The sequence below is a fragment of the Acipenser ruthenus genome, chromosome 23 (genome assembly GCF_902713425.1).
Source record: "Acipenser ruthenus chromosome 23, fAciRut3.2 maternal haplotype, whole genome shotgun sequence".
Taxonomy (NCBI): Eukaryota; Metazoa; Chordata; class Actinopteri; order Acipenseriformes; family Acipenseridae; genus Acipenser; species Acipenser ruthenus.
Window position 1 is genome coordinate 5,890,075 of NC_081211.1, and position 27,582 is coordinate 5,917,656.

Consider the following 27,582-nt stretch of genomic DNA (forward strand, 5'->3'; position numbering starts at 1 on the left):
TTGGTTGTAGTCGCAGTCGTTCAAACCGAGTACGCAGATTCGCAAAAGGCACGTGCGCGTGCACGGACATGCGGGGGCTTGCGCGTTCTCGTTTTACCGTGTTTGCATAAACTTAGATTAAAACCATTCAAATAGCACCAAATAATGAATTATTAACTGGTTCATATAACATATACACAAGGACACGCTCTAAAAAAAGTTAAACGGTAAATATATAGATTTTTCTAAAATAACAATAGACACGTTAGACGTCCTCTGACGTCATTATCCAAACCACACCATCAGGAAGTTCAGGTATATGTTCAGCAAACGAGTTTGTTTTCAGGTAACTTCTTTAGCAGAACATCAGTGCTGAAAAATTCCGTGGACATTTTTAGAGGGTTCGCTGAAATTACAATTCATGTGCTTGTTTCTGTAGCCCGTGGCTGTAATTTATAACAAGGTATGTACTTTTTAACTTTTTAGTTAATTTAATTTGTTGAGGTGGCATGATCGCTACTGAAGTTAACTCACTGTTGAATGTGGCAGTCAGTGCGGCTACTGTGTGTAGTCGAAATAGTTAATTTACACGGAATAAACCATTCATATCAAAGTATTAGTGAATGATGTGCATACACTGTGATGTACGAGAACCAGCCGGAATCTTCACCAAGCTAGTTACGCCAGTGTTACACCTTACTTTTTGAAACGCAGTCAGTCAATGTTACAGAACTAGCAAAAAAAAACAAAAAAAAAAAAAACTAAGGTATATGTAGGAGCTTCGAAATCAATCTCTCTTATATAGGTATGCTTAGTGGTTAAACCCCAAGTCTTCCCAGGTTTGGATGATGTTACATCATCAGCATAGAGGTAGGGAACGAGGAACCTGTTTGTTCACCTTATTATGACAAGACACAGATTGTTGAGTATTGGGTCTCATGCTAGTTTGTCCATTGTTAACAAACATAAGCCTACTAAAACCAAATAAACATACGACATCATTCATCACAGACTGCTGAAAAATCCCTCCCCTTCTACCATTGCAAATCAGCACAGCTCATACTATTCACCTGCTGCTAACTACACCATCATTTTTTTTTAACCAAGCATTTTCACTTGAGTTAAAGAAACTACATGCACAGACAGTTTCTACCTAAACGAGGTCTGGGAAGTCTCCAAAACTAAACAAAGGAGGAGTCTACAATTTAATCTCTAGGCGTCACTATCAATATTTGAATTCCAGCTCTTTCCTTATACAGTATGAAAAGCAGCTACGAACCTAGTATTTAAACTGAAGCTAGTTTTGCACTGAATTCTAGTCATAGCTACACATATTCAAGCAGTATGGTCAATGGCAGTGTCCAGATATTGGACAGGTTAATTAAAGTTCAGTGTGTCAGAATTGTCCATGTTTTTAAATGGTTAATTGCTGTTGGCCTGTCCTAAATGGCACTGGAATTATTGATGATTCACCCATGAATTGGGTAACACCGCAGCTGCACACTGAAATAGTTCTGCCTTTGTTCAGAATAGAGGATTTACTAAACGAAATATGATTTGAGAACTCAAAGTTTGAGAACCACTGGTCTAGATTGACTTTATGATGCATTATAAAATCAAATGGTAATTTAACCATGGACTATTTTGTTAAGAAATAAATGATAGAGATTTTACAGATGTGCTCAAATTTGTTGGTACCCTTACAGCTCATTGAAATAATGCTTCATTTGTTTTATTATTTACAATATTATGTTGAATAAAAAATCAAAAGCAAAGTCTGATTTCTATTAAATATGGAATAAACAATGGTGGATGCCAATTACTTTTGTCAGTTTCAAGTTATTTCAGAGAAAATTGTGCATTCTTCGTTTTTTATGGAGAGGTACCAACAAATTTGAGCACGTCTGTATGTATTCAGACCAACTATAAAAGCACACTTAGTTTATTCAGGAATCATTTGATGAACTACAGTGATATTAAAGAATTTCGTTTGATACCTTATGTAAGTATCAATATGCAATGAATTTGTTACACTCTTACTCATAACAAAATACATTTAACTAATTGTACACAACTAGAGCCACTCCTACTAAAAGCTTTTCCTCTAGTTGTACTGTGCATATACTAGAGTTTACCATGCTTTTTTAATATGCTTTATCAAACCCCGCTGGGCTTCACAATGATTACCTATGCTTTGCCATCCCTTCACTGTGCTTTATTACACTTTGCTCTGCTTTTACTATGGGAAACTTTTATAAGGGACATGCTGTAATAAACAAAACAGACATCTATACATACAAGAAAATAGTATGTGCGACTCAAGCTTGTGCAAAAACAACATTTTGTAAAATTACCTTCAAAGTATTCACAGTGGAAAATGCAAAACAATACACTAGCATAGCCTTTTAACTTGCATTGCATAAAACAAATGCAGTCAAATATAAGCTAATTGTACATTACTTTAAGTGCCCCTGCTAGCGATACATGATACTCCTACCACTTCACAACCAATACTCATTTCACATATCCACCCACTTCAGATTTTAATCACCAATTCAATCACCCAGGGATGCTTTGTGCTTCTGTTTCCAAGGTAAAAAGCCATACTTCATTATTCCAGCAGAATTTCCCATTTTAGGTTTAGCTGTATTGGTGCAGAGATGAAAAAGAAATGATCCTACACTTTGAGGTAATATACATTTGATGCATAAAGTTCTGGAAGCAACATAACCAAAACCAAACATTAATTTTACATAGAAATACTAAAAGAATGCATATTTTGGATAAATATTTAATAAATATTTAAAACCCAGGCCCCCTGATAAAGTAACTTAAAATATTTCTGTTGCTTGATCTTTTGCTTTTTATATTTCAGAACTTCAGTCCACCCAGGGTTTCGAAATGGGGAAAGAGGATCCCAAAGTTAGTAAACCTGATAACACAGCATTCACCCAGCAGAGACTGCCTGCCTGGCAGCCCATCCTGTCTGCTGGGATTGTGTTGCCCCTGTTCGTCGTTATTGGATTGATCTTTATTGGGATTGGAATCGGTCTTTTCATCACCTCCAGTAATGTTCAAGAGATTGAGGTACGACCCAACGTTTGAGTCTAATTTGGTTTCTATCATGTGGCATTATTAACTGCTTTTAGCATTGCTTGGCCTACGTGATTGTTTAGGATCCTCATTCAAAATGTGGACCTTTTTCACTGATTGTCTATTGTTCTGACACAGTCTGCATAAAGAACATAATAATGCTTTGAATTTGCATCTTCTGCAACCTTTTATAATAGACTCCTAGCCTGCTGTTGACCTGCCGGATTACATTTCGTTGTAATCTGATAAACTATTAATATTTAACGCAGTCTGCGATTATGAGGACCTTCCGTTTCTAAAGATGAACTTTAGAAACGGTGGAAAATATAACCAAAAAGTTAAACCTGTATTTTTTGCATAACATTTTGAAAAAAAAAAACTATGAAACCTCAAAACAACCCATTGCTGGATATGTGAAAAAGAAAATGATGTCGCATGTCGTAGTGTTGGAAATGTTTTTATCTATTTCTTTTACAGTTGGATTATACAGGTGACCAGCAGGGGTCCCCATGTGCTGGCTGCACCACTAATGCGACAACAAATTGCAAGTGTACATTGCCCTTCAAGATAGAAAATAAATTTGAGGTACTATAGATTTGATGCATTTTTTATGTAATATTGTCTTTAGTCATTTTAAAATATATATATATATATATATATATATATATATATATATATATATATATATATATATATATATATATATAATTACATTTAATACAATCAGAAGTAGTAAAGTAATTGGTCATTAGTGGTTGATCAGAATATACTGGTAAATGTAGTCCCCATTACAAATTAAGCACTGCTTGGCAGTTTACATACTATAAAACAAGAAATATTAGAGGGCAAGAAATCTCTGTTTTAAAATGATATACATTTATTTTATTCTTTGTTACTTTCAGGGACCTGTTTTCATGTACTATGGCTTAACAAATTACTACCAGAACTATCGGAAGTATGGAATTTCCCGGGATGACGACCAGCTTTTCGGAAATATCGACAGTCTAAAGGTTTGAGCGCAATTCCAATCTTTAAGAGGTCTAAAAAAAACCCACAGTTGTTCATGGGGGTCTAGTATAGGCAAAGCACACCCATCTTGCTAAAATAAAGTTATTGGGTCTATTTGATCAAAAGGGGGTGTATAGCCTTGAAGTTTATCCACATGTTTGCTGCTTCTCTCAGACACATCCCAGCATCTAACTCTGGTTCCATGTCCCTGAATGAAGGTTTAGTGAAAGAAGCGTGGAAGTGTTGCATATAACATTAGCAACATAGTCACAAAACTAATTTCGAGGGCTTTCCAACACAATTTATTGATGCAAGTCATTTACTTACAAAACTAGAAATAAGTAACCCAGCGTACTACAGGGGCTCCCAGGTGCATGTAATTAGTTTTTTTATAGCGACAGGGCAATATAAATAAAACAAATGTTGCAATCTTGGTGACCTGGTCCATAAACCTGTGAGGGACCACAAGTCAGATGAGGCCTTTCATTCCACTTGCTTCATATTTGAATGGCAAATGGTTTTAGAGCCTTACAAAACTATATCTCCCCTTTCTCCGTGCCCCTGCAGAGATAAAAAATAAATAAATAAAAGAAAGTTTATAACAGTTAAGGGTGTAAACTACAAAAAAAAGTCATCTCTTTTTGGTCATATGAGTCCCATTTAAATCTTGTGGATATAACACAATGCAGTCTGCTAATGAGGGCAGCTTCCCCTAATAAATGTGTAAAACATATTTTACAAAAATGTTTGTTATGGTATAATTTATTATATATGTATCTGTAAGCAATCAAGATTTGACACTGTTTCTGAAAATAATGTACAACAATTCCGGCAATTCCGCTCCAGGTTTAACGGGTAAAATGATATAATTAAGTAATTCACGGTCTAGGTGGAGGTTTAATTAGTTCAATTAAACAAAGACCAGGAGTGGAAGGGACAACTTTGGGCACCCCTGATTTAATGTATGGTTTTAAATTTATTCAACAAAGATTTTAATAGAATGATGCAAAATGGCTATGTATGGTTAATAAAACCATGCAAAATTGCAAAAATGTAAGGAAACAATTTGAGAATGGCAAACCATATTTTGACCAGTAAGGTCACTGGCATGCTGCAAATACTCATCATATTGATGATTACAAAATACCTATCATATCTATCTCCGTCTAGACCTATGCGAATTATGATTACAGTACATGCAAAATATTAGATTTCTGTATTCATTGGCTGGCTGACTGACTGAATGTGTTCCATGATGCCCCTTGTATTTCCATGACATTTCCATGTATTCCATATTTGTATTTACAGCAGAGAACAAACAAAACCTTACACATAAAGACAACAACGTATAACCCTGTACTCGATGTAGTAAAATATGTATATTTGATAGGGGTCGATTCTGTTGATCTACAGCTATGGCCAAAAGTTTTGCATCACCTAGAATTTTAGGATTGAGACACAGTTTAAAAATAAATAAATAAACATTACGAACATAATTTAGATAGTGTATCAAAGAAAGTACAAAATGATATTGCAAAAGTACCAGAAGCCGTAATAGTAGTACAGTATTTCATGTTATTTTTTTCAATTGTTGTCGGTTTTTTGTTCAGTATATGGAAAACTGCAAAGCTGTATGTAATTCAGTATGTTAACGTAACATTATTCAGCAGGTTTCATTCGATTTTCATGAAGCAACAACGTTAATTCTATAGGGGGGGATGTAAAACTTTTGGCCATAGATGTAAATAAATGCGGTGATCATTTAAATCAAGTTATTTCGGGGATTTTCATAACTTTGGCCCTATTGGTTGTTTTTAGATCGATTGGGTGTCTAATCTCCTCTTTATCATATTTTTTGGGAATTCTCCATAATTACTTGCCGTCAGTGTGTGCGATCCCTGCAAACCCCACTGTTCAAGGCTCTACTTGGATCCCTTTGTTTCTTGGATGTTCGTATAGAATGAGTTAGCAAGATACCACTCTGTGTATTAATTATTGCTCATGCGTCTCTTTCCTTGTAGAGTCCAGCAAATTTTTGTTCTCCATACCAGATGGGTGCAAAGCAGATGCCAATCGCTCCCTGTGGAGCTATCGCAAACAGTCTTTTTAATGGTGAGTTTTAATTTGTTTGAGAAAATCAACTGAGACTATGTGTAGATAAACAGCTGTGTTGATAATCAGTAATTTAGCTGTATAAATGTACTAGTTAATTAACTTTCAGCAACTTAAACTTTTATTTCAATAGCATTTGTAATTAAAGCAAAGAAACATAAGAAAGTTTACAAACGAGAGGAGGCCATTCGGCCCGTCTTGCTCGTTTGGTCGTTAGTAGCTTATTGATCCCAGAATCTCATCAAGCAGCTTCTTGAAGGATCCCAGGGTATCAGCTTCAACAACAATACTGGGGAGTTGGTTCCAGACTCCCACAATTCTCTGTGTAAAAAAGTGCTGAATGCCCCTTTATCTAATCTTCATTTGGGGACACTGGTCCTTGTTTCTTTTTTCAGGTTGAAAAAGTCCCCTGGGTCGACATTGTCAATACCTTTTAGGATTTTGAATGCTTGAATCAGATCGCCGCGTAGTTTTCTTTGTTCAAGACTGAATAAATTCAATTTCTTTTAGCCAGTCTGCATATGACATGCCTTTTAAACCCGGGATAATTCTGGTCGCACTTCTTTGCACTCTTTCTAGAGCAGCATTATCCTTTTTGTAGCAAGGTGACCAGAAGTGAACACAGTATTCTAGATAAGGTATTGGCAATAAGGCATTGTACAGTTTTAACATTACTTCCCTTGTTTTAAATTCAACACTTTTCACTATATTTCCAAGCATTTTGTTGGCCTTTTTTTATTGCTTTCCCACATTGTGTAGATCAGGGCTCTCCAACCCTGCTCCTGGAGAGCTACTGTGGGTGCTGGTTTTCGCTTCAACCAGTCTTTGTTACTTAATTGAACCAATTATTGGCTTAATTAGTCAAGATGAACAGGTGTTCCAGCTCTTTAGTCACTGATGATGTAAAGACACCTATAAAACCTGCTGGATAGGGGCTCTCCAGGACCAGGTTTGGAGACCCTTGGTCTAGATGAAGACATTTCTGAGTCAACATAAACTCTGAGATCTTTTTCATAGGTTCCTTCTTCCTATCTCCCATATGGTATTTAATGTACATTTGTATTGCCTGCGTGCAGTACCTTACACTTTTCTAAATTAAATGACATTTGCCATGTGTCTGCCCAGTTTGGAATGCTGTCTGGATCATTTTGAATGACCTTTGCTGCTGCAACAGTGTTTGCCACTCCTCTTATTTCTATGTCGTCTGCAAATTTAACAAGTTTGCTTACTATACAAGAATCTAAGTCATTAATGTAGATTAGGAATAGCAGAGGACCTAATACTGATACCTGTGGTACACCACTGGTTACCTCGATCCATTTTGAGGTTTCTCCTCGAATCAGTACTTTCTGTTTTCTACATGTTAACCACTCCCTGATCCATGCGCATGCATTTCCTTGAATCCCTACTGCGTTCAGTTTGAGAATTAATGTTTTATGCAGGACTTTGTCAAAAGCTTTCTGAAAATCTAAATAAACCATGTTGTATGCTTTGCAATTATCCATTGGCGATGTTGCATCATCAAAAAATTCAAGCAGGTTAGCGAGACACGATCTCCCTTTCCTAAAACCATGCTGACTGTCTCCCAGGATACTATTACCATATATGTCATTTTTTTATTTTATTTTGGATCTTACTATAGTTTCCATAAGTTTACATATAATAGAAGTCAGGCTTATTGGTCTGTAGTTACCTGGTTCGGTTTTTGCTCCCTTTTTGTAGGTCGGTATTACATTTTTTTCAGTCTGTCATTACAACCCGTGTCTCAAGAGACTTGCGTGATCTTGGTTAGCAGTTTGTAAATAACTTCTTTAATTTCCTTGAATACTATTGGGAGGATCTTGGGATTTGTTTAGTTTAAGAGCTCCTAGTCCCTTTAACACTTCTACCTCTGTTATGCTAAAGTTATTTAAAACTGGATAGGAACAGGTCGACATGTGGGGCATGTTGTCCGTATCCTCCTTTTGTAAAAATTTGTGAAAAGTAATCATTTAATATATTTGCTATTTTTGTTCTCTCCATCTATGATTTTGCCATGTGTATCTCTTAGACATTTTTACTTCCTCCTTGAATGTTCTTTTGCTGTTATAATATTGGAAAAACCTTTTAGAATTGGTTCTAGCCTCCTTGGCAATGTTTGATTTCTCTCTTGGCCTTTCTAAGATCTTTTAATCTCGCTAGTGGCAGAATTATATGTTGCTGTTGATATGAAGTATCAAATCTGCACCCCTGCAGTCCCTAGTCACTGTTATTTTTTTCCTTCTCTTTTCAGACACCTTCAGGCTGTTTTATAAGGTTAACGAGGTCTACACTGAAGTGTTGTTGGATGACAATGGAATCTCATGGTGGACAGATTACAATGTGAAATTCGGAAACCCACCAGAAATAAATGGAAGTTTGAAAAATGCATTTGAAGGTATTTCTTTCATCAGGTTGAATTCACATACGCACAAGTTTGTAAATCGTAAAGAGCAAAGGGATGTTTTTATACCATCTACATATTTATTTATTGATTGATATTTTTAATATCCTGTTATCTGCGCTCTTCTGAAAAGACTTTAATGCTGAACTTTGGTTGCTCAACTATATTTCTAGTCCTCTCCTGAAACTTTTGGTTTATTTAGAGATGTATTGTATTATGTATCCCTTTAACCTCCAACCTCCACCCATTTGACACAGTAGTATGTATAGAATCTAGCAACAGTAATGAAATATAATCTATCCACAAAGCTTTCCGCATCTGCTCGCCACACTAAATGTACTAGTGATGGATAGTATGCATTGGTTACTGAGAACTGTCTGCAGTTTTGAAGGCTGACATTTCTGATGCAGTAGTAGTACATGTGTTTGTTTGTTTTTTTTTTTTTTTAATTATTCATTCTTGCAAAAGGTTTGCTGTAAGATTTTTATTTTATTGAACATTTTTTTAATATCTTTGTTTTAAAGGAACAGTGAAGCCTTTGAACTGGCCCAAGCCTGTTTATGAGCTGAGCACAAACCCCAACAACAATGGATTTATTAATCAGGACTTTCTGGTGTGGATGAGAATTGCAGCTCTGCCAAACTTTAGGAAACTCTACCGTCGGATATCAGAGGGAAACTGGTCTCGAAGCTTGCCTGCCGGAAACTACAGCCTTGAAATAACCTACAGTATCCTTTGCAGTACCAAGATGAGCGGGGATCCTATCTAGTAGGAATTCAAAGCCTTGGGAGTAGCAATGGTCAGGTTTTTATTACCTCTGAAGCCTTGGTTAACTTGGCCGGCAACGTGACTTGACTGCTTGTGTATTAGACTCCCATTTACAGCTAAGCAAAACACCATAATAAAATTCCTTATAATAGCTAGGGCTGCAACAACCAGTCGACCTTCTTGCATGTGGTTGGTTTTAAAAAAATTGCTTTCATTAAAGTGATTATTCCTTGACCCCTGTTTCCCCAGATTATCCAGTGCTTAGTTTTCAAGGAAAGAAGAAAGTGGTTTTCAGCACTGTGACTTGGATGGGGGGGAAGAACAGCTTCCTGGGAATCGCCTACCTGGTTTTTGGGAGTCTTAGCATTGTCATGGCTCTCATAATGCTGATTGTATATGCAAAATATCAGGTCCAGATAGACCGTGATATGTGAGTGCGATCTCCTGCATTTATTCACATGAGAAGGATTACTTGTTGTCTTAGATCTTTAGGTAATGGCTTTACTCACCTGTGAAAGCTGCTGGACTGGATTACTTGAATAAGTGTGGCTGGTTTTGAAACCGGTACCTCAAGTCAGGCTCATGATGTAAAAATCTAAGGAGGCTTACGTTGAGAAATGAGAGTCTAACTGTATTGGACCTCACACTGCGCTTTTCATTTGTTCCCGACAGGGTCAGAGTCTTAAAAATCACATTTAGCGCTGTTGTTTTAACAGTACAACTACATTAGGTTATTATAAATAATTCTTGCACTACATTAAGAAAAATTGGGCCCTGTTCACAAAAGTTACATCCCTTCTTTTGTAAGTGTATGTCTGCTTTCTTTAAGGGTTAAGAAACATTAGAACGCAGAGAGAAAGAAAAAAAACATTCTATAAATAAATTGTGCTAAAGTTTTGCCTTAACAGGAGTTGATTGGCTCAACATATACCCCACCAGGATACCCCACAGCTGCATTGTACAGTATCAGGAAATCCACCTGGATTGCATCAAGAGCCTTTTTATTACAGGTAATCCAAGGATAACTGTGGATAGGTGGTTGATACAATCCACAGTCATTTCCCAGGGCAATAAATCAGATGTGGTTTATCCAGATGGAGTATAGTATCAAATCAACCTGTGTCACAATGGGCTTGCAGTGAATTTTACGTGAACAAAAAAGCATTAACTCAATTCAGGTAAAATTCATAGAAATCCTGACAATTATACATTTCCAAATTATTTATTGTGATACTTGATAAACATGCATTTTGAAATGTATCTCTAGGCATTTTAGATGTATTTATTCCTTGCATGTTGTTGCTGATTAAGGGGGATAACCGGGTAGAAGCTCCAACCTTTATAACCGTACTGTGAAAACAACAAATCTAATCGTGTTTGATAATTCATTAGATTACAAAAAAGTAGCAGGTTCAATAAAGCAGTAGGTTTAGAATTGACAACAAAGGAAAGGGGATTTCTACAGAACGCAGTAATTCATTTCTATTGGGAATTGTTAAGCGATTTGTACTGTATTTGTCTATCTGTAAATGTGAAATATGCTAAGAGAGTTGTTCTTTTTTTCTACAGCAACTGATAGTACGGAGTGCATCTTACGTTGTTTAAAAAGGTTGGGGATTCTGCTTGTCTGTCTATTTTTTAATTTTCATTGTATGTGGAAGGTTTATGGTAATGTGTTTTTTACTTTTCGGTTATATGCGGGTATTTGGGTTAGGCATTGGACTGATCTGAGCCCTTAGTTTGAAATAATTGTCTGTTCCAAGCTTTTATAACTGGTCTAAAAAAATAAAAACTGAAACTGGATACTTCTCAAGAAAAAGCTAAACAAACACACCTACATAAAAAACATAAAACCTGGATTTCATTTTCAGATTAATACTGCTGTGGCAGGACAGCAGGAAAAATAAATGAAATTAAGATCTATTATATTTTTGATTTCTACTGTTGGACAGTTCAGTTTTTAAAAATAAATGTCAAACTAGGACTATACTGAAAATCATAGTCCCTTTACATTTTTTTCTTAGGAAATACAATACAAGTGGGCTTTTTCAAAAGTGAACTAAGTGGGGAAACAAAAACTTTTTGAAAATGTGTATGAACATATATATTTTTTCATTCATGAGGCTCAAAATCGGTTCAATAGGATGTTCATAGAGAATTGCTTGGTCTCTCTGTACCACTATGGTCTAGTACTTGAATAGCTCTCTGTTTACACTGAATATGATACTTACTGTGCCTTTTGTGTTTCTGAAATCGCACAGTTCAATATTGTTCTTGTTTTTATTTTGTGGATTCTTTTAATAAGATGTGCTGCTGTACAGTACACTAAAAAAAAATCACACTTTGCACCTTTTTTAAACTAAACTATGTACTGTAAGGGATTTTGGTGTTTTGGACTATACTGTTTTATGTTCCTTTGTTTTAAATACTATGACTGTGAACTGCAGCCAACTAAATAAAACAATACCTTCACTAATGTAACTTGTCTTTATTTTGCAAAAATCATGGATTTGAACCATCTGAATAAGTAGCCATCGTGCTGAATCTACTGCTTGAATGTCGGCTTAATCCCAATTGAAGGACTAACTTTGAAAGAGGACTGACAGTAGATGCTCGGTTGCCAGGTGCAACAATATTCTCAAATTCACTAATGGCCCAACAAGGATTGGTTTCAAGAGTCTCAATTGGCCATTATGGAGAACATCATCAATAACATCATGACCAGTGATGACATCATAATCGTCAACTTAGAAACTGGCCGTGCAGTATTTGTAAAACAAAGATGCTAGGATGATTTTCAGTGGTCTATATGAATCCCTCAGAAGAATGTTCTAAGCCCCCAGCATGGTCCAGCATTGGAATGGAGATAACCCCAGAAGAGATGGCCAAAATCCTACTTATCCATGCAGAAAAACAGAAGGCTGGCTTTTCCTATCTTGCTGATATAAGGATCCTGATAGTCTGTCTAGTTGTCCTTCTGTGTCTTGGTTTGTATGACATACTGAAAAGAAAGCTACTATGGCAGGTAAATATTATTATTATTATTATATCATGATTAAAGCTTTTCCTGGTGCAATTAATTTTTTTAATTTTTATTAATTACCCATGATGGTTTGTAAACCTTAAGTTTTAAATAAATACAATATAAATTATTCTTAGCTCTTCATACAATAAATAAACCAAAAGATTGAAATATAGCAGATAAAAATAACTTATGTTGATCAGATTACACTAATGGATAAACACATTTTGTGATAAAAGGATAGAATTTTTAAGAATCGGCACATGTATGACCCAATTAACCTGGCCTTAACTTTGTTTTACATGGTAGGGGCACTCCAGAGATGGGAGAGAGCTCCGTCAGGGAGCCATTCTGCATGAGTTCGTCCTCACCAGGCTCCGGTTTATGGAGTTCAGGATGGAGGCTGTGGAGAATGTGATACTGTCTTGCTGGAGAGGGACCCAGAATAGACTGATTCGCTACCCAGAGGCATATTCAAGACCTAAACACCTGTGGACTGAGAGACATGAAAGCAGCTCAGACTCTTCAGGAGATTAAATTCTTCAGTAAAATATTGTACACATTTTTACATTTCAAATATATACATGTATATGTATGTATAACGCCATATTTTACATGTTCTTTTGTTTCTTTGTGCTGCTTCAGAATGAAAAAAAATGTTTCTCATGTGCATCAACTTATTGATTAAAATCTCTATTCAGATCATGACTGTATAGAACTGGACAACTCGTTAAAATGGTAAATTGCATGTTCTGTTTAAACACACGTGTGCATTGTTCTTTACATGCGTGTATATTAATAGTGGTGTCCCAAAATGTTGCTAAATACCTGTTAAGTACAGCTTTTTGAATGTAAATGTTTAAGTCTATACAGTACAGGTTAACAAAATTATTAAACACAATATATAAACCTGCATCATAGAATAGTACTATACATACAGTAATAGTAATTGTGGCCACTTTGGTCCTCCCATTGTTCTGAACTTTACTTGAATGACCTTGTGATGGTTGATGCCTAATTAGGTACATCATGACAAATTGTAAAACCATTTTCTAAAATGTTTTGATGATGTACACGATGATCAGTGAAGGCATCATAATGTGACTTTTTAGATGCTGGTCAGTGGTCCAGTAAATGATGTACAAAGCTCAAGACAAGGACCTCAGGGACTTTTTTTAAACAGTAGCTGTTTAGGCCTTCTCGGTGCTTGAGAAAATGAAGGCTAGGTTTCCCTGTTTGGAAGGTGTATGTGCTCAGCGACCAACTTGGTCCACAGTTGGCATGGAGATGACCCAAGAAGAGGTGGAACACTTCATTTCAAACAAGATACGTCCCTCTGCAGCTGATCCAACCATCCCGATCGCCTGTTTCTTTGTCATTTTTCTGATCTGTCTGTATGCCATATTCAGATCGACAAAAAACAAGCAGGTAAAATTAGATGCTAAGAATATATAGCCTTTCATCTCCTGTCTGTCCATCAAAATGCATCATAATGCAGTAGATACTGTAGCCACAGCAAAGGAAGAAATCTTTGGTTTAATACAGCATATCACTATATAAGTCTTAGTTTAGATTAGACCATATCTGTATTGCACAGTCGTCAGTGCACAGTTACCAATCGCAGATCATCAAATCAGCCTTTTATATTTACTTGCATTTTAAACTCTGATTAGTATTGTGTATGTGAATTCTTAAGTATAATATAAAACCCATCTAAAATGTATATTCTGCAGTATATGCCAGTAGTATGCGGACTACTACACGTCAATCCTAAGTGGTGTGGTAGGAAGGAAGGGATAAACCTTGATGGGCTGAACAGCCTTTTCTTGTTTCCTGACATTTCCCTGTTGTGATTATAATCCAGTCCCAACTCGTTCCATTTGAACTAAAATATGAATCCAATTAAAAAACATACAGTTCTGTACTGGACTCCTGAGATGTTAAAAACTCTATAAGGAAGAATGCAGGTGAGCCTGGCTCTTTTGAAGGTGGAAGTCGCTCTGCGAAGCATCTCAAAACAACACACCCCCTGTAAACAGTTACCCTCAACGTTAACTGAACCTGTCCCTTTGTCTCCTTGCATTGCCACAGCAGGTTGGAGGGAAAGTGTCACGTGAACTCAAGATGCTCTGTCAGGGGCTCCTCCTGCAGAAGATGATCCTTCAAAGGGTCAAGTTTATAGAGCTGAGGCTGGAGGCGATGGATGCTTTTCTGATGAGATGGTGGACCGGGGACGATAACATGGAGGAAACAGACGGGTATTGAAGTGGTCGACAGTCTTTTTTTTTGACATTTTGATGAGCTTAATAAAAGAAACAGCAAACAAACTATAGGTGAAAACTTTTGTAATATAATATAAGTCTTGCTATTAATTCGTTACTGAAACTGACTTAAAGGTATTTTTTATTATTTATTTATTTCTTAGGTGACGCCCTTATCCAGGGCGACTTACAATTGTTACAAGATATCACATTATTTTTACATACAATTACCCATTTATATAGTTGGGTTTTTACTGGAGCAATCTAGGTAAAGTACCTTGCTCAAGGGTACAGCAGCAGTGTCCCCACCGGAGATTGAACCCACGACCCTCCGGTCAAGAGTCCAGAGCCCTAACCACTACTCCACACTGCTGCCCTTGCATAAAAGTGTGTGATACATACTGCATATGTTTCTCATTTTTCACAAGCCCGTTTTTTTGTAGCTGAATGCACTAACTAATATTAAATATTACATTTAAATAAAAGTTCGTTGCAGAATCGAAGATATTTTCTTGAATGCTACACTAAGTGGAAGACCCGCATTACTGCTTAAAAAAGATATGCCAGAACTTAATGTTTTTCTTTCTTTTTTTGTACTTTATTTCTTTCTATTTTCTTTCTATTCATAAAAAAAAACATATAAATGTTATAGCGCAAATAAAGTTTATTTATGTTCATTCTAAAACCTCCCAACCAAAAGAAAACACCGTCACGTGGTTCGAAGTGACACCCATGATCACATGGCGAGGGCGTGCATCACGTAACACGCTTTTGAGCCAAGATGGCGAGCACAGAGGCAGAGGCAGGGACTGCTGGAGTCGATGGCGACGATGCTTTCCAGACCTATTATAACGAGGTGGGTGGAGTGGAAAACAAGTACACAAATTTAACTAGAAACCAGTATTTGTTTTTTCAAAATTGCTGGGAACCCAGTGGATCTAGAGGAATCAGCGAGAGCCCCAGGTTTGCACCGACGGAGGCCTGGCAGAAGTGAAGAGAGGGATTCTGGGATAACAGCTAACACAGCGTGCCGTGAAAAAAAAAAAAAAAATTATATATATATATATATATATATATATATATATATAAACATTGTGATCATCATTAATATGTTTGCTATACAAAACGTTATATGTACATGTTTGTGTAAAGGCTTTTTTCTTGAATATAGAACGCTAGGTTCGTTTATCTTAGCTCTGCGTTTTGTTTACCCCATCGTTATTATATATGTATATGTATGTGTGTCTATATATATATATATATATAATGAATGAATTACTTATAGTAGGGTTGTCTTTTGCAAAGTTGGCCGCTGCAAACCAGCCCAACAAACATGGCTGTTGCATGCCGAACCAATATTATGATGATTATTTTTTCTGATGGTACATTATTACAAGCAATAGAGAAATACCAAACTTAAGCTTTGCATGCCTGTGCTTTGTAGCTATACGTCCTGGGTGCAAGTAGTATACTTTCATAGGTAAGTTTAAATAGCATAAGCTGTGCTGGTCTGCTTAGGACATGTGTACAACAAGCTGTGTAGTGTTTTTTTTGTTTGTTTGTTTTGTTTTGATAGTCCTTAATAAAACTAGGCGAATCTGATTATAAAATGTATAATCTGACATGGATACGCCAAAAACTATTAATGAAATGTGTGTGCAAAAGAGTTTATTATTGGAATTTCAGTTAAGATATGTAATTGGCCAGAAAGCCAAGTGGGAATTTTCTTTCAAATGTCAAGACATTTACATAATATTTGCTGCAAATTAGGTCTATTGTAGAAACTTGTTATGCATGTGCTAAAGGGTGACAAATACAATTTATTTTCCAAGAACATGAACTACGGTAATGTCTACAGACTTTATAGGGTGCCCAATGTCAGACCCTCAAAGAACTTAAAAATCTAGTGAGTAGGGGGGTAGCCACTGGTAGGGTTGACTTGGGAGGACCATGAGCATTGTACATAGTGAGTCTGTGCTTGATTTGCTTGTGAACTGCCTTAATGTAAATGCACCTGGATTACGTAGGGCATGACAGAATTTGCAGGCAGTTAATGAAGCCCCTTTCACACTGGCATGCTCTACCTGGGTCGGAACCTACCCAGGGGTCGTCTACGCAATTTCACACTGCTTTTGATGAAGCAGGGTTGACCTGGGTGACAGACGCAAGTAAACAATTTGCGTATCAATGCCCTGGAAGCAGCTTGTTACTGACGCTTCCATCCAAGCTTTTGTGGATTGAACTGTCAGACCAAATGTTGATTAGAGCAAATGTTTCTTCTACAATGTGGCTGTTTGTTATTTCATCAGCTAACGAAAGGGCTGTCATGCATTTTGTCTTGCTCAGTCTGGGTCCAAGCATGTTGACCCACATCCTGAGGTGGGTCGCTGGGACCCGGGGCAACCTGGGTACGACCCAGGTACATGGTTTTGCACTACGAGGGATTGTGACCTGGGTAGCCAGAACCCGGGTCCGGACCTGGGTAGGAGTGCCAGTGTGAAAGGGGCTTTAGTTGATGAGCAATGTGACAGTGATCATGAAATAAAAAATGGAATATTTCAAAAACAAGTCCAACTCCAGAGTGTGCATGTGGTATTTTTTTTTTTTTTTTTGGTTTGGATTTTGTTTTCTTTACATCCATATAAAGTTAGAGATAACAAAAAAAAAAAGTTTGTAGTCTGAATTCTATATATATTAGGGATCAGTTGTAGGATCAATTTAAGTTACATATTTGTAAGTATGTTACATATTGACTCTATGGGGGGGTGTGTCATACCCAGTTACTAATACAAAATTCCTGTGGGGGACAAAAAGAAAACAAAATCCAGTGATTTAAAATAGTTACCTTGAGTAAGGTAGTCCAAGATTGTAGTGCTAATCACAGTCTGTGAAACAAGTAGAATGATTTAAATCTTGAATCCATATTTATACATATTATGAGCTTGGTTAATTGAATGAATGTGTTTATTTCCATTGTGTGTGTTTCTTTCATTTTAATTTTTTCCTTTTCATTGAACAGGTGAAACAGATTGAGAAGAGAGACTCTGTTTTAACCCCGAAACAGCAGATCGAGAGGTTAATTAGGCCTGGCTCTTCATATTTTAATCTAAATCCTTTTGAAGTAAGTATCCTGACAAACCAGAGAAATACAGCAAACATTTAATCCAATGTGGATTGTAGGGATCTTTTCAGTTTGCCTCTCATTATTCCTTTTTGCCAATGTTTTTCAGGTGCTGCAGCTTGATCCTGAAGTTACAGAAGATGAAATAAAGAAAAGATTTCGACAGGTGTGTTTTTTTGGGGTTTTTTGATAGTCAGATTAGTATTGAATACCAGATAAGACTGCGATTTGATTCTATTTCTGGGTTTAAAATGGTTACTTCAGTTCAGTGCCTACACATGAGAACGGGGGACATCAAATTCTGGTTGGAAGTGCCTTTGTCCATTTTATAAGTGTAGCTCTACCTGACGGTGATTAACTTTTATTAATTTCGTGTATACTTTCCTTATGATTTGACCTTCAAGTGTAAAGATTAAAGCATGTTCTGAAGTGTGTTTTATCCTCCTTATAGCTGTCAATCCTGGTCCATCCAGATAAAAACCAAGATGATCCAGACAGGGCACAGAAAGCTTTCGAAGGTATGTATCCGATTATTGTGTGTTCACTTTTTAAAGAAAGCTGCCTTAGTTGTTTTCTAATTTTGATAATTCACAGATTCGATTGGTTCAAGGTTAGGCAGTAATGCAAGTTACATTACTGTGGAAGGTACATTACAGTTTTGTTTTATAGATCTGATACAGTGAAATAACCAGGCAGCACTGTATAACTATACTGAATTACAGGTAGGGCTTAAACAGCCCCATCAGTTGCTTCAAGGTGTTGCATTTCTTTCCCAGATTAATCTTGGCTCATTCTAGCTCACATGACCCAATTTGATAGAGAAAGGTTCCATGGTAGGGGGTGTGTGAATGCAAAGTAAAAAGAGTTGTGTAACTCTGTTTTGATGACCTTTCCACTTTGTCTGTGTGTGGAGAATGCCTACATCTTTCATGTCCTTTTAAAGATTGTTTCAGAGGCTTACCAACCCAAATGATTAAACTAGAGATGGAGCAACTCTCACTGGTTCATTTCAGTTGGAATGACCCCTTTATATTTCTCTCCAGCTGTTGATAAAGCCTACAAGCTGCTTCTGGACCCTGAGCAGAAGAAGCGCGCCATTGACGTGATCCATGCAGGGAAGGAATATGTGGAGCACACAGTGAGTAGCAAACCCAATTGCTCAGAAAGTCCCTCGTGTAACACATTGTGACAACATCCACATCAGTTAAAATCCAAAGACGATTAAGGGAAACTGAATACAATAACAGGAAGTGCTTCTCCTTTCTCTCGTCATAGTTAGGCCAGTTATTGTTTTGGCAATAATTTTCATTGTTTTGATATTCTTGTATACATTTCCTTGTATACAGCCATCCTTGGATAAGGTGGAGAATTAGCCTTTTTAAAACGTAGTCCTTTCCGTGTACTGTGTTTCAACATGTGGCATTCTGAAAAGCAATTTTATATTCCTGGAAAGGTTCTAAGTTATAATTTAAACAGACTGCTGTTTCTCTCACCAGATGAAGGAAAAGAAGAAACAGCTGAAGAAAGATGGCAAATCAACAGTGGTGGAAGAAGATGACCCTGAAATGGTACAGCTTTTATACTGCATAAGGGCCTAATTCATTCAACTTTTAGAGGGGGAGGGGATGAAATCACACATTAAACCATGAATCTTCATATTTCGATTATAATAAGAGAACAAAATGAATATATGGTAGTTTGCTGTTGCTTTTAAATATAGCTTTTTTTCCCTATTGTAGTTCAGGCAGGCAGTGTACAAACAGACTATGAAGCTGTTTGCCGAGCTGGAGATTAAGAGGAAGGAGAGGGAAGCCAAGGACATGCATGAAAGGTAATCTTGTTTCTGCTGAACTTCAGGTTCATTCAGCCTCTTTGCAATAACTTTTTCACAAAAATTGCAATTGCCGGTTTATTTATTAAAAGATTTGGCCACTGAATATCTATGCTTATCAGTGGCTGCCAAGCCATGCATGTTGAGACTATAGCAACAGATTTCAAAAGCAGTTATCGGAGTCTTATGTAACATTGCTCCTAATCAGATGTTTAGAATAGAACATCTAATCATTGCTTCCTTTGCTGCAGTGCCATATATTATTTGCTTTGTCAAGCAATCGCAATAAATGATCATAACTAATTATTAGCCAACATTTTGACACAAGATGCTATGTTTTTCTATTTTGTTAATTAGGAAACGACAAAGAGAAGAGGAGATTGAAGCACATGAAAAAGCCAAGCGAGACCGAGAATGGCAGAAAAACTTTGAGGTACCCAGCTTGCATCGATAGCTACCAAAAATACTGTATCTCTCCAGCAGGTGGTGTGCTTACATTAGTAATGGATCAACATACAGTTCTTGAAGTTCTCTCAATAAGGTGAAAACATATTCAAGTGTATCAGAATCTGGCACATGGAGCCATCTATCTGTCACAATTACATCACTTTTGCATGTGTAAGCTGTGTACGGGTGTAGGTCCTGGGGATTTAATTCATGTTACTAAACTCTAATTTTCTATTTATAGTCAGGGTGTATTGGTATGTAATTTATTGAAATTATACTTTGTCATAATCAGATTTATTATTATTATTATTATTATTATTATTATCAAATCCATTTAATAAAAAAGTATTTCAGATTCCTTGTTTTGACACAGTCTGTTACGTAAAGAATGGCTTTATAATTCAAGTATGTTGAAATAACAGAATTAGAACAGAACTAGTTAATATGTTTCTAACTGTGGAAATTACTTTCACTGTATCATTATACTGTACATGAAATTACTGGAAACTGTTCTGTGGGTAGGACCCTTTTTTGTGATACCAGTCATTCTGCAAGGTATTGCAACAGAAAGACCAGGCAGTTTTATAAAGAGGAAGAATGGGATTTTTCAGTTTCCCCAAAATGTGTTATTTTGATGTGTTTTAGTTTTGATGGGCTATTCTATTGTGTGACAAAACTATTAAGAACCTATCTCTGCACCTCCTCTGATTTAAGGTGTATTGGCATACTGGGGTTTTTACCTCCTGAATTGTGTGTTTTGAAACTATGCAGGGCTTGAAATTCACACGCTATACATAACATTTCTGTAGCCCCCTAACTTTTTATTTGACTAGGATCATTGATTAGAAGCAAAACCCTGTACGAGTAATCTAGGGTTGAATGTGCCTGACAAAACTGGATACTTTTTACAGATTTAAACACACAGTTATCTTTTTTTTATTTTTTTTATTTGATTCTGGATTTATTTATTTTAAATTTCATTAGGAAACTCGAGACGGACGTGTTGACAGCTGGCGGACGTTTCAGGCAAAAGGCAAGAAGAAAGAGAAGAACCGGTCATTCCTGAAGCCGCCCAAAGTGAAGATGGAGCAGCGATAGGAACCTTGTTGGGCAGAGAAGGCCTTGGCCATGAAACCATCCAAATGCAACCCAAGAATGTCTCAAGAATGCATAGCATTTTATTGAATAAATAAAGTCTGACCCAAATAAGATCTTAACACTGGACAAGATTGGACTTAATTCCCAACTGGGCTTTATTATTCTGTGAGCCCACACTGGGTTAGATGACTTGTTGTTTTGGTTTATTCTGGCATTATTGGCTTACCAGGAGTCAGATATAAATAGTTAAAGCGATCATAAGTAGAGTATTGAACATTTTTACAGTCCTTTCTTAAAATAAAATACAATCTTTTTTTTCTTTTTGTTTTAAATAACTAAAAATGGATTAGAACCCTTTACTGTGATTAGCCTTATATGATTGTTCAACATGTATAGGGTGAAGATAGTCATTTATTCTGGGTTTTTTTGTGTGTGTGTTTTTTTTTAGTTTTTTTTAGATGAGTGAGAGAGATTAACATGTTAATATTATACCTTTACTAGCAGGACCTGACCACAGCTACTGCAGTAAACTAGTTGCAAGATTAGGATCATTAAAACAAACACAGTTGTATCTGCCTATGAGGAACAGAACATCTGCTGGGCATGTTGCAATGTGTGTAAAGTATGTTCAATTTCTAGTACTGTTATTTACAGCGAACAGCGTTTTTATTTTAGAACAAGTGGAAACTCCCTGATAATTCAGTCCTGTTTACGCTGCATTCACACTGGGTCTGTCTCTGTCTGGCTTGTTTTGTTTCAAACAATGTATCAGTTTGCTTGCTGTTCACACTTATCTGCGAGCAAAGGGACAGAGTTAGTTTGGATGCGAGATAAAGTTTGTCCTTTTCCATTTTTTTTTTTTTTATTATTTTTTTCCAGCACCGAATTTGTGTTCACAACAGAAGTGCACTCAGTTCCTTTAGTTATGGTTTGTGAGACAGTATGTTTCTTCACCTTAGGCCTACATAGTTCTGTTTCTATTGAAACCCTTCTCATGTAGCCTTTTGAGTGAATATATTTTACTGTTTTTGTGAGTTTTGGTGAGTTGGGCTTGGATTTTGATGTCTGACCAAAATTCTATTGGCGCTTCAGTTTCTTGCACTGTCCATGTAGTTCCCAGAGACATTTAGTTTTTTTGCTCTACTTGTTTCCTCAGAATATGAACAACTATGCACAAAATGTTCACTTCTGAGTCAGGTTACCTTGGGTCGTACGTTTCCTATGTGCAAAAGGACCGAGTCTAGAAATTGTTCACATTGAGCTCCTCTTTAGGTGGTACGGTTTGTTTCCCAAGCGGACTTTGTTGTTCGCACTTCACACCAAATATACCGAACCATACAGAATGTAAATCAAACCCTCTGTATGGACCCAGTGTGAACACAGCCTTAGAGTTGCTTATTTCACAATGTTTCAGGATGATCATAAAATGAATGAATTCCCCTCCACTAAAGGAACTGATGTAAAAGTTGTATGTCTCCTAAAAGTCTGTGTAACCACAGTTATATTAATCCTCTAATCTGCTAAAGCATGTTTATTGTTTTAGCAGTATTAGGTTATTAGTGTTTTAACCAGGCTGCATGTATTGTGGCAGGACCCTGTTTTGTTAACAATCAGACTTCTGTAGAAATATCTCGGTTTCCCCAAAGAAAAAACATCCAAATAGTTCCTCATGAGAACAATGAGGGCAGACCTGTGATAAATGACCTTGTATTTAGTTTGAGATTTAGTAATGGCAGCAAGTGCTAGTGCATTGGGTCTCGTTGCATTACATCTTTCCCAGAGCCCTGTAAAGTAATGATTTTACTGTGTGTGTTTTTTTTTATTTTTTTTTTATTTGTACTGTGATGTTGACAGATTGCTCTGTAATGTAATTTATCTGACAATATCTTATTAAAAGTGTTAAAACTGTCTTTCACAAATGTACGAGGTGTTGGGGTGCACTAGTTTTCTCTACAGGTTTGAATATTAATGTTGCAGATGGTATTATTGCAAATGATCTATAATCTTAAGTTCATGTGTTGGGGACAGTACCCCTAAATTGGAATACAAGGTGATGAGGTCACTGGTTGCCATGCACGGCTGGTATCCAGGAAGGAAACAACCTTAGTAAGTTTGTTTGGGGCTTTGTTTCAAAATCTACAAACGTTTAAAAATAACACTTCAGTAAAACACGATCCATAGAATTAAGTTTTAATATGGCGCTGCTATTCTTACAGTAGCTTTTTTTTTTTTTTTTTGTTAAATTATAAAAGAACAACAAAAAAAACCCTGAAAAATAACTGGTGCTTTTGGTATGTTATTATCCAGTGTTGTGCACACAGTTATCCTAGATTTTCTTCTTATTTGGTATTTTTTTTAAATGTAATCCTGGGTTACATGTTACTAATTGTCATATTATTTAGCTTGGTATGCAGTTTAAATGCTTGTTTTGCCTTTATAACTTTGTTTGCTTGTTTTATAGCATGTTATTAAAATGGCCTTCCTGGTATTTAATTCACCAGTTTCAGTTCCTATGCTCTGGGCTTGTCTGGATTTACAAAGCAATTATTCAAAAAGGTAAAACATTTCTTTACATTATTATGGTGAATGGTGTAACACTTAAGGGTACTTCAGGTTTAACTGATAACAAAACAGTATCTTAAGAAACAATTGTTGGTTGACACTGTAGAATGACAGTATCACACAGCGAGGACGTGCTGGGTGTCTGGCGACATTAAACTGGCATTGTTCTTCCATGTTCGGTTACTCAAATGGTATTTCCAGTTCATGCAAAAACAATTTATATATTAAATACTAATAACCTACTGTTCTGCAAAAAAATCAAATCGTACTAAATATCTGGTGTCTAATATTGTATCAGAACTCATACCAGAGCACATTCTACTGTATTAGTACTGTACACTGCTGTGCAACAGTCTTAAACATGTTGCATTAGACAAGCCTCCACTAGTGTTTTCTACTGTTATAACAACCTTGACTTGGATAAAGAAGGAAAAACATTTGAGTGAAATAGCTCGCACCACTTGATTTTCATGGTGTGGTATCCAAAGTATAACGCTATGTAACACAATTTTTGTTCCTGGGTAGTAAGTGTTATTTCCTAATTGCTTATGCCTCAAAAGTATAGAAAATGGCTATTATTCCCCACAAACTTTGCTTTTGTGACCAGGACAGAGATGTTTTGAAATTTACCTATTTCCAATGAGAAAACGGGCGATTTGTGTCTTTTCGTTCACATAAAGTCAGAAAAAAACAACTTATGAATCCAAATTAACATGTATTTATACTAAAGTAATACAAAAATGACTACAAAAGATTTAGAAGCGAGTAGTCTTTTTGGTTGGAGTAGTATGGGTTTCTCTCCTCAGCTCCACCTCTGAAATTGTCATCTGGATCTACGACGTCTTCCTCGCTCTCTGACTTGCTGCTCTCTTCTAAAGACAGCTGCTCTCTCTCCGGAGGAGTGGGTACGGGGAGCTCATGGCAGTGTGGCACCGGGGCGATGGATGAAGGAAGGTCCGGATAAGTGCTAGCAGGTGCATTCTTGCCAGTCCGACGTTTGGAAGGGTCCACCATGCAGAAGTAGCAATTGCTTGAGTGGTCAGTGGGTTCCCACCAAATTCTTGGGATAGCGAACTTCATGGCTCTCTTTTCCCCTCTGTACCATCCTACAAAAATACATTTATTTCACCCATGACTAATGTGTAAGAGATTCTCGCAACATTTTTCATATATGATATATTTTTTCAATAACATTGAAAATTGTAAAACATTTTAAAATTAAAAACTTTTACAATTTTAAAAATTAACAAATTTTATAACATAAAATTCCGAGCAACAATTGTCCATCTTACCTTCCAGAGTTTTTTTGCAGTGCTCGCAGGTGAAATGAGGTGCCCAGGGTTTGTCTTGATCCCCGACAGGCATGCCAAAATATGCCTTGTAGGCCTCACACATCTTAGCAGATGCTTCCACGGAGTACTTTTTCGCTCTTGTCTTGATAAATTGGCCGCAGACATAGCAAAATGCATCTGCCGGATGCTTGCAGCCTCTTGATGCCATCTCAGAAAAATGCAGGTATGTATCCACTTAGGCAGCTGGAACTAAACTGAGCTGGTGGGCTTAAGGCCCCTGTATTTATACTACTATTTATATTACTGGAAAGTTCTAGAAGTTACTCCAAGTTTACTCAGCACTGAATCTATCTGGAATGTTCTGGAAAATAGGTACATTTCAAAATATCACTGTCCTGGTCACAAAAGCAAAGTTTGTGGGGAATAATAGCCATTTTCTATACTTTTGAGGCATAAGCAATTACAAAATAACACTTACTACCAAGGAACAAAAAAAAAATATATATATATTGTTACACGGTGTAATCAACAAGTACAGAGAAACATCATCTGTAATTGATAAACCCAGGACTGGAAGACCCAAAAAGCTGTCTAACAAGGATGAGCAATACTTGAAGATAATATCTTTAAGGAACGGAAAGAAGACAAGCGTTGAATTGACAACAGAACTTGCAAAAGGCACAGATGTCGTTGTCCATCCATCAACAGTCCAACGCACCTTTGCCCATGGTACAATTTCTGTGTTCTTGGTCCCAACAGACCTTCATGTTATATTGTTAGTAATTTTAAGAGATTTTCTTTTATATAAATCTAGGTCACTTAATCTAATATTATTCTTGAATATGTAGGTTGGAAGTTCCACCCTGAAATCTCTTGATTTAATTTGGTGACTCAGTACTTCATGGTAAACAGTACATTATTTCCGATGCCTTGACCAGACTGCACCCAGCTACCATCAGACCCTCATCTCTCCCTACACCCCCACCTGACCGCTCCGCCTGCAGTATGACTGGCTGGACCTCCTCTATGCTCCCCTGCCTCCCGAGCCTGCTCCTTCTCCACCCTCGCCCCGCAGTGGTGGAACGACCTTCTTACGGATGTCAGGACTGCCCAGTCCCTGACCACCTTCCGGCGCCTCCTCAAGACACACCTATTCAGACAACACCTGTAAAACTCAACTCTTCCCTTCTGGACAATATAGCACTCTGCCTTTAATGCACTTTAACTTGCACTTATCTGCTCCCTATTTTACTGTATTTAATCCTGCACTTAATCCAATCTGCAGTATCTTGTATTTCACCTGCACTCGTATCTAACCCTGATGTAACGATCAACACTGTTATCTGCTCTTGAACTGCCCCGATATCAAATTGTACTGTGTTTTGTATTTGCTCTTATTAGGACTGAAGTCGTTGTGTTTTGTATCTTGCGCTTAATTGTACTGTAATTCTTGATATGTATTTTATTTTGTATACAACTGTAAGTTTGTTAAGAAATAAATAAATAAATAATAATAATGTTAATTTTCTTGTAATAAATCATTTGTAGTGATGGCTTTCTGCATGAGGTGTTAATTATGTTATTAATTATAAGTTTTACATTATGTGTGTTTTTTTTCTTTTATAGTTAAGTTGTTTTTAATCATTATGTTTAAATTGTGTGTGTATGTGTTTTGTTTCTAGTTTTAATATACAGTATTGTGTTAGTTTCGAGTTCTTTCACTTCCCATCGGCAAAACCAGCTACGTGCAGTTTTGCACAGCCCAACACGACTGAAAGTCACAGATAAGTGTCGGAGCTAAACACCAAAAGGCAGGATATTAGCAGAGATAGTGTGAGATGGGTTAAACTGTGTTAGTATTTTGTTTTTTTATTTTAAATATCACCAAAGCCTCATTATTATAGTAACATATCCAGGCAACCCTTGAAGAACAAGATTCATCATGTCGTTTTCATCGGAGTTTCAGGGGGAGGGAGCATTGGTTAGATATAGAATAGACTTGTATCGATCAGCAAGCAGCTGATTAAAATAAACACTGTGTTTGGAAGTAAATCAAAAAGTTTTTCTTTCCTTTGTAACGGCCAAGTTCTGAATCTACTTACATGAATTGAATTTGTTCATCCCACGAGAATACGGCTGTCTATTTTTAACAGACTGTAATAATCTAATTATCATTACCTTATATAGGCACTCATACCAATGCGTATCCACATAATCAATTTAACATTTGTCTCACATTATTGCCAGAACAACATAAATGTGCATTTTTTAAAATTGTTGATATATACTGTATATATCTCATCCTTAACCCACGACTGACCCCTGAAAGTGTACATTTATTTCTAACATTTCTGCACTCTTTGAGAGCATTTATTTTTTACAGGGCGAACCTTTTATTCATTTATTCATTTCTGCATTACAGACTGTGAGAAACATGGAGACATGTCCATATAAGGCTATCTTGCATGAGCATGTTTGTATTCCAATGTACATACTCTAGGTTTTTACATTCAGACACGTTAAACATGGTCCAATATTCTCAACAATGACTAAAGGGATATGGGAG

General features: G+C 36.6%; 2 protein-coding genes across 2 annotated transcripts; both read left to right on the forward strand.

Moving 5' to 3' along the window:
• Positions 1-42: 42 nt before the first annotated feature.
• LOC117964610 (cell cycle control protein 50B-like) lies at positions 43-11,858 on the forward strand. Its single transcript, XM_034908663.2, has 8 exons — positions 43-442; positions 2,855-3,066; positions 3,550-3,657; positions 3,975-4,082; positions 6,102-6,192; positions 8,465-8,608; positions 9,139-9,342; positions 9,632-11,858. The coding sequence occupies exons 2-8, from the start codon at positions 2,881-2,883 to the stop codon at positions 9,814-9,816; spliced, it is 1,026 nt and encodes a 341-aa protein (XP_034764554.1). The 5' UTR covers positions 43-442; positions 2,855-2,880; the 3' UTR covers positions 9,817-11,858.
• Positions 11,859-15,394: 3,536 nt separating this feature from the next.
• Positions 15,395-23,081, forward strand: LOC117412979 (dnaJ homolog subfamily C member 8-like). The gene is made up of 9 exons (XM_034021652.3): positions 15,395-15,521; positions 17,685-17,786; positions 17,896-17,952; positions 18,238-18,304; positions 18,830-18,924; positions 19,283-19,354; positions 19,526-19,617; positions 19,975-20,050; positions 21,049-23,081. The coding sequence occupies exons 1-9, from the start codon at positions 15,447-15,449 to the stop codon at positions 21,160-21,162; spliced, it is 750 nt and encodes a 249-aa protein (XP_033877543.1). The 5' UTR covers positions 15,395-15,446; the 3' UTR covers positions 21,163-23,081.
• Positions 23,082-27,582: the final 4,501 nt, after the last annotated feature.